Source organism: Sceloporus undulatus, chromosome 8 (assembly GCF_019175285.1).
Source record: "Sceloporus undulatus isolate JIND9_A2432 ecotype Alabama chromosome 8, SceUnd_v1.1, whole genome shotgun sequence".
Classification (NCBI taxonomy): Eukaryota; Metazoa; Chordata; class Lepidosauria; order Squamata; family Phrynosomatidae; genus Sceloporus; species Sceloporus undulatus.
In genome coordinates, this window is record NC_056529.1 from 34,950,759 (window position 1) to 34,959,033 (window position 8,275).

Genomic DNA, 8,275 nt, shown 5'->3' on the forward strand with positions numbered 1-8,275 from the left:
AAAGAAAGAAAGAAAGAAAGAAAGAAAGAAAGAAAGAAAAGCAACCACCATACAACTGCATCTTCTTATGTGGTATGAATGAGAACGCTTCTGTATTTGATGCCTAAGTATTGGAGAAAAAATATAGATCAGCTTTGTCTGCTTTCCCCCTTTTCCTTCTTCTCTTCCTCAGCTGAACTTCGGCAAGCCAGTATGGCCATGATGAACAGAAAACACGAACTGGAAGAGCAGAATAGGTAAAAAGAGACATTCAGAATCATGCATCTTTATCATTGACTTGGATGAAAGAATAGAGGGCATGTTTGTCAAATTTGCAGATGACACAAATTAGGAGGAGTAGCTACTGTAATTTGTTGTGGCACCAGAACGCTCTGACAGTGAAGGATAAATATGTCATAAAACTATTTTATTTATTTAATTTGTATGTATCCATTCTTCCAGAAGGGACCCAAGGTGGCTCACAGATAAAACATTTTTTTAAAATTAGAATAAACTTTAAAATAGTTAAAATCATCTAAGACAGTATAAAATTACATAGAAATATACAAAAGTTAAACTACAATTTCCAGAAAACTACAACCACAAAACTATAATTCCCAGAATTCCATAACATTGAACCATGGCAGTTAAAGTGGTGTCAAACTGGATTATTTCTGTAATGCTGATGCAGTCTATGATTCTGTGATTGTGTGGTGCTTTCTTTCATCTATCCATGCATCACTTTATTTTTATCCTACCTTTCTCATATGGTCCTAATAAAATCTGTACAAGAATTCTACCCAGAAGAGATTCTCACCTCAAGGAATGGAATTCTGTTATGCAGATTTATTATCTTCACCCTTCAGTAGCTTGAAACACCTGTATCATATTGCAAAACCTCAACCTGCAGGACTATCAATCCCATTGTGGTATACAGTGTACCTGCGCCATACACATACACACTATACGTGGCTTCCAGTGGTAGCCATGCCACTGTGTACACATGCCCCATTGTTTCCAATGGGATGCGAGCATACGTGGATTTCCCCTTACGTGGGGGGATCCAGAACGGATCCCCCATGTAAGGGGAGGGCCCACTGTACTTGGATCTATTCACTTTAAGAGTTGGTATGTATGAGAATGGTCAGGTCTCTGTCAACAAAGCTACATTCTCTCTTCTCAGTTCCTTGAGGAATCTGCTTGATGGTGAGATGGAGCATTCTGCAGTACTACGTCAAGAAATTGACAACTTGAAGAAGAAAGTTTTAGAGCAAGAGGAGCTCTACACAGTGAAGATCCAGGCCTTGGCAAGGTAGGGGAGTGGATAAGGTGGCAGATTAACTGATTTCAAGGAAGGCTCATAATGGTCCTTCCTTGGGGATATTCTCTACCCAAGACTTAGATGTATCTAGGAAGCTATTCAGTGTTCATTCTGTGCCTGGCAAGTGACTGTATATCAGAGGTGGGGAATCTTTAGTCTTCCAAGTCTTTGTGGACTGCAACACCTGCCAGCCCAAGTAAGAATAACCTGTGGTTAGGAATTATGAGAGGTACAGTCTCTGGAGGACCACAGCTTGCCCATCTCGTCTGTATATTATATTGGTTATAGTCATGGCTGTCTGTTCTTGCTTCTAGATTGTCTGGATTCAGCTTCTGACATATTTTTAGATCTCAGTTTTCTGTCAGGGTCTTCAGTTTTATTTCTGATCACTAAGTTTTTAATGCCACCAGAAAGCATCTCAAGTGTGGCAACAACCAGTGAATGCTACTGATTCTTTTGCAAAGAAAGAGGTTGCAATGCGCTCTACATCAGGATTGGGAATTTTTTGGCTGTCCAGATACTGATGATCTTGTACCTCCATTATGCCTCACCATTGACCAGGCTGGCCAAAGCCATAGCTCCCTCTTTCCTGATTTACACTGTTAATTTGCAACTGGTTGTTGCTTCTCTTGATTCCAATCTCTTCTCCTATAAAGTGTTCTCCCTGGTTTTTGATGTCATCTTTTGGAGATATGGGCCTGTTACAGACGTGCTAGGGTTAGAAAGGGGCGTCCTTTCCGGACGCCCCCAACCCTAGGATGCACAGAGCACGCACAAAATGGCAGTGGCCGTTCCACACAGCCGCCGCCATTACTACGTCATGACTGCGCCGCCTCTAAATGGCTTAGTGCGCCCTTTGTGTCGCTGGGTGCAGCCGTTAGATGGCTGCGCCCAGCGATGCAGAGGAGAAAGGGGCCAAGCGGCCCCTTTCTCCTCCTCCCCGCCACCGCGGGGTGTCCTTGGGGCTTGAAGCCCCAAGGACACCCCTTTCCAGGCCTCAGGGAAGTGGCCTTTTGCTGCTTCCCCGCGGCCTGGAAAGCGGCGGATCGGGGCCTCAGCGGCTGCCGCTCTGGCCACTGAGGCCCCGATCCGGCGGGGAAAGGGGTGGGTGCAGGGCGCCGCTTTTCGGCGGTTTGTAACGCGCCTTCATTACCAAATACACATCTATGTTGTTCTAATTCATTGTTGTGTACAGCATCAAGGGAGCTCCTGTCCCCAAATTTGGGAAAAATGGTTTAAATTAAGAGGGAGTTGGAGTTAGACCACAGTTGAGAGGTATACCACTGTTCTCTCCCATCTTTTCTTCTCTCCACATGATCTATGATTTTGTGGCTTATATCATATTTATACAGTACATCCTTTTGTGGCAGAGCAGTCTTTGTTACTTGTTACCCTTGCATTTATTTTAGCCTGGGGTAAAGTTTCAGAGGTCTTCAACAGATTTTAGATCTGAGTTTGTAAGTGCAAAAACAATAGTGCAAAGCCAGCATCTTAAGTTACACATTAAAGATACTTTAATGCATACTGTTAAGCAACAAATTCATGCATTAAGAAGCATTCGGGCTTTATATATGAAAAAAAGACACAGATGTGTGTCTGTTTTTCTTAGCAGGAACAGAATGTCGCTTCAGATGATCCTACATATGAGAAAGAAGATAGACCTGCACTGATAGATAAGAAATCAATTGTTGGATTTGGATATCCCCAAAATAGTGATTCCTAAAGTGGGTGGTACCACCTCATTGGGGATGGTGGAAAGATCTAGGAGGCCAGTGAGAGAAAAAGGAGTGGCAGAAGGGGTCTTTATCAAAGTATTGGCTTGCAAGAAAGACAAAGGTTACCAGAGGCCTTTAGTTCTATGGTGAGGATGAGGAGGTTAGTGTGTGGCGGTGGGAGAGAAGCAGCAGAAAAAAGGAGCTGTCATATTTGGGACCCTGGATATGATTTGTGAGCTTTGCTGGAACTTGGATGTCAGGTTGGCAGGCCGCAGTGCTGCTCCTGCTTTCTTTCTTTGGACAGGCTGAGAGAAGAGGTAGCAGAAGAAACAGTTTGTAGAAGTTGGGGATGACTTGAAGCTGTGTGGGAAAGGCATGTCTCTGGGAAGGAGTGGGAGAAATATCTGAGGTTGATTATTCAAAACAGTCTTTCTCCTCACTTGGATTGATACTCTTTCCTTGCCAGAGAGAACAGTGAGAAGCTGGCTGTACTCTTTCCACCCTGGCAAAGAAGGATTGATAATCGTTCCTCACCAGGGAGAAGCATCTCCTATTGCATCCAATTTTGAGAGCAGCAACCGGTGCTTCTCGGAGCGGTGACCGAGAAGCTTGTGCTGGCTTTTGCCGCAAGTCCAGCATGAGGAAGAGGCTTCTTGGCCAGCTGCTTGATTGCTGCTCCCAGGGTGACTGGGTTTAAATTTAGCAGTGAGTGAGAATCATACCAGCCTCTAACGCAAGGCCAACATGGTTAAGAATCTTCTTGGTTCCTGCCTGTCTGCCTCATCTCATAGACGTGTTACAGACGGGCCCATGAGGTGCCATCGTTACGCGCGAGGGGCAGCACTTCCTGACACGCCTTGCCCCTTGTGCGTAACGAGTGCGTCAAAATGGTGGCGCCCTATACAGATGGGCGCTGCCATTTTGACGTCGTGGACACGTAGCGTCCGGACATTGTGCAGCAGAAGTGACGCCGCGAGTGTGCGCCTCGCACCTTGCGGCGCCACTTCCAGGGCACAGAAAGAAGCGCCATTTTGGCGCTTCTTTCTTGCTGCGCCCGGGAACTGCGCGGTTTGGCTGCTGCAGTTCCCGGACGCAGCAACCGGCAGCGGCACGAGACCGCCCATTTTGGGTGGTCTGTAACGCGCCATAGTTTCTTGTGATCTATGCAGTAATCTGTAATTACTGCATAGTACTCTTCAAGGCACAGATTGATTTTCTTCTGAAATTCTTTGGTGCATTCCATTTATTCAACATATTTTTTCAATGTGATACTTAGTGGCTCTTCCTTTTCTGAACCAAGCTTTGCCATTTGTTGTTTCTCACTCCATATATGTTAAAATCCTTTCTTGTAAAATCTTGAGCATTGCTTTTCTTAGATGGGAGATCAGTGCCACAGTCTGATGGTTTCTACAATCTCTGGTATCCCCTTTCTTTAGTATTGGAATACATGCTGAACATTTCCAGTCTGTGGGTCACTGTTTGGTTTTCCTTATTTGTTGGCAGATTTTTATTAGAATGTGAGTGTATGCTGTGTTTGCAGCTTCCAACAGCTCTATTAGTATGCCATCTGTTCCTAGTGATTTATTACTGCAATGTACAGCTTTGGTTTCCCTTTCTAAAATGATGGGTTCCTCAACAAAAAGTCCTTCCTGGGATGAATCTGTCATCCTTTCATCTCTTTTATGTAGTTCTTCAGTATACCGCTTCCATTCTTATTTTTTCGTGATCATACAGTAGGCAATCTAGCTTTTGGTGTAAGTCTTTCATCAGGACAACCAAAGCTATCTCTGTCCCATACCTAGGCCTGAAAGGATATTGAAATGGATCTAGATAATCCATCTCCAGAAAACCTTGGATCTGGGGGGCCCAATATGTGCTCTAGAACCTTGCCCCCAAATGGAATTTTACACACTGACTGATAATTATCCAAAATGTTGGGATCCTATAAAAGCTTTTTAAAAAGTGCCATATATACTTGACTATAAGTTGACCTCTTGTATAAGTAAAAGGCAGATTTTGGGGCCAAAATTATGGATTTTTATATGACCCATGAATAAGTCAAGGTAAAACCTATGGGGCATGTAACAAAGGATCTAAAAGATGAAGCAAAGGAAAACTTTGCCAAAGAATTTACAAAATTCAGGTAGGCATAAATGTTTGTTTACACTCTAAACACTGGATGGATAAGGAGGAAATTACCACCACCATTTCCTATCAGAAGGGGAAAAAACAGAAGCAGTGCCACAGCAGAGACAGTATAGAGACAGACACAGCAGAAGGCAATGCTTCTTTTTAGGTTCTTCCAGGATGGACTACACTCTTGCCTTTGAATCCCCCAAACCACCCCTCTTATATTTGATATCAACTTAATATTAAAATGGACTCGTGATGGAAGGAGTGACCTGTGGGTGATCTGGGATTGCTCCCATAACAAGGCATCTGGTCTCAGACCAGTTGGCTCCAGATACGTTGTAAAGGAAGGCATCCACAAGAATAGATCACACAGAGACATCAGCATATTCCTTTTAATCAATGGAGGGTGATGATAGGATTCCAGCAAAGGAAGATGGTGGTGATCTCTCTGGGTCACCACAGCCAATCAGGTCTTCTTAGGATGCAACAGATTTTTCCCAAGTACCTAAGTGTGTGGAATGGATTATGTGGAGGAAGGCACTCCCGATATAATTTTATGGATATCTCCTGGCTGCTAGCTCGTTCTGAAGGCAAGTTTCTCTCCCAAGAGTTTTTTGTAAAAAAAAAACCTCAAACACTCACCCACTCAAAATGGCTGCCCAGAAACTGCTCTTCTTCTCCCTGTCAGGGATAGCTTGGGCTGTAGGGCTCCAGGTTGATATGGCTCCTAAACCACCAAGAGACCCTGTTTTTCTGATAGTTGATACCAGTACAGTTTCACCAGATGTTCTTCCTGTAACAGAAATTTCAAGAAACTTAAATTTCTAGGATTGGCAGATCAATAGGAATTCGCAAGAGGACCTAGTAATTGAAAATTCATAAGTTTATTTCCAGTTGTCGACAAAGCAAAACATTGAACTCAGTAGAATTCAAGTTCCAAAAAGCTGAGAACCCCGAACAAGACAAAAATGGCTCTTTTTATATTATTCAAGACAAAGAAGCTTCTTCAATACACCTGATTGGCTAATTACAATTTAAACATATAGAATTCTTACAATCAGAACAGAAATACATGCATACATTAAAACTGTATCATCACTCCTTACCCCTCCCTGTAGGAATTCAGTGGAATTCATCCTAACCTTGCTTCTGAATGTCAACTATGTATCCTTATCTCAGTAGTTTATGTTATGTCTTTCTACTGGTGCCAGCTTCCATCTAGGTCAAGATGCACTCACTATTCCTTTGCTCTAGTTTTTCTAAACTCCAAGCCTTTATTTCAAAAACCATCTCTCTGGCTGACAAAGGTGACTCCATCTTTCTATAGTTTTTATATTTCAACAAGGAATTTCCACCACATTCCCTTCTTTATCTGATGTCATGAACCTTTATTGACTGAAGCCCTCATCTGTGCCACCTGCATCTAGAAAGTTGGAAGCCTTGTACAGGGTTCTACCAGACACTGCACCTTATCTATTCATCCACCCTACTCCTAATTCTTTGGTGGTTGAATCTACTACTAAATCCTCTGGCAAAACTCATTCTGCGCAAGTAGATAAGGAAGGCAGATGTCTCGACATATTTGGACGTCAATTTTATTCTTCTGTTGCACTTTCTGCTAAAATGGGTAACATGCAGACATACATGGGTACCTTACCAAAAATGTGAAATAAGATATTTTATTGTATCATGTTTAATAGATACTTAACTAAAGAAGTCTGATCTTCTCTTATTTTCTTGGATTCTGGCATTTGCATTTTTTCAGCCTTTTGAACAATCCACATTAGGTGGCAGCCTACGTCCCATAAGCTCTTTCTCAGTATACTAAAAATGTGAATAGATCATCTTATTCATCTAAGGTTTATACTATTTAGAAACAGGACTTTTCGTGAAGATTAATAAGTGACTCACTAAATAAGTGTACCTGAAAACAGATGTCTCTTTTGCTCCCCCCCCCCCGTATCTTTTTGGTGTCGCCCTGTTGATGCATTAGTGTACCCTGTTGCACACTTGCTGTTTGATTTTGCAGTTGTTTCCAAACACTTGTCACCATTCACCTTTGCTGATTTATATCTGTAGCAGTAACTTCCATCTGTAGTCATTTCTCCTGGAGTGTTCCAGTGCTACCGCAGAGCACAGAAATTTTCCCAACGCTCAGGAAATATGCAGTATCATTCATTGTTAATACAAATAGGTCAGCTGTCATCCTCAGTGCAGCAGGAAATGTATCTTTTGAGGCTTTGGGGCTAAATCTCAAATAACAATCAGAGACATACGGTTACATTTTCTCCACTTTGGTGTGAAAAACTCTTTTAGGTGATCTGTATTCTGCTGAATATCTGCTGTAGCAGTAAATCAGTGATGTGGTTCAGCTATGTTGGTTCTTTTTTAAATTAAGCTCAGTTGGAATAATGGCCTTTTCCACCAGCTAAGCAGTTGAGACAAATCATGCAGTCCTGAGTTTGAATTTCACCTTTGTCACGTTCCTAGCTGAGACCTGTGGAGAGAATGAGTGACACAGAATAAGAGTCCTGGCTGGGAAGAAGAACAAGTCAGTGTGGAGCTCGATGTTTTCAGACTAAATACGGGGCACTGAAACTTGAAAGTTGGTCCAGCTAGGCAATTAGAACAGATTGAAGTTAGGCATGGCCAAATGTTGTTGAATTACAGTTTTTGTTAGTCCTGAGTCCTGACTTAGTGAAAATTGCTGGAGGGCCCTAAGTTTCACATCCCAGTCTCAAATGGTCCTGCTTATGAGTTTGATGTTCGTAACTTCAATCCACCAAGAAAATATTCCTGCTTAAAGGAGGCTGTGCCTTATTCCTTAGGCTTTGGATGCAGCAGGGCAGTGGGACTTCCTGCTTCTCCTAAAGGAAGCAGGGAGTTTGAATAGTGCCTTCTTGCACTGGTAAGCATTCAGTGGAGGAGGCAAGTAAGACTGCCTCTTAAGGCAAAGGATTCTGTGGCCTGTTACAGACAGCCATAATAAAGCTGCTTCGAGTCACAGTGGAGATATGGTGTTTCAATGATGCATGCGTCCTAAGAGTCCAGAAGCCACACCAAAGCCACGCTCCAGTCCTTAGGGCTGGAGTGTGGCTTTGGTGCGACTTCTGGACTCTTAGGACGC

General features: G+C 42.9%; 1 protein-coding gene across 1 annotated transcript in view; it reads left to right on the forward strand.

Moving 5' to 3' along the window:
* SNX29 (sorting nexin 29) overlaps nucleotides 1-8,275 on the forward strand; it is a 127,331-nt gene that overhangs the window by 7,786 nt on the left and 111,270 nt on the right. The window contains exons 2-3 of the mRNA XM_042438310.1: nucleotides 9-236; nucleotides 1,163-1,291. Of these exons, the coding sequence (XP_042294244.1) occupies nucleotides 79-236; nucleotides 1,163-1,291 (287 nt within the window). The 5' untranslated portion in view covers nucleotides 9-78. The remainder of the gene's footprint in view (nucleotides 1-8; nucleotides 237-1,162; nucleotides 1,292-8,275) is intronic.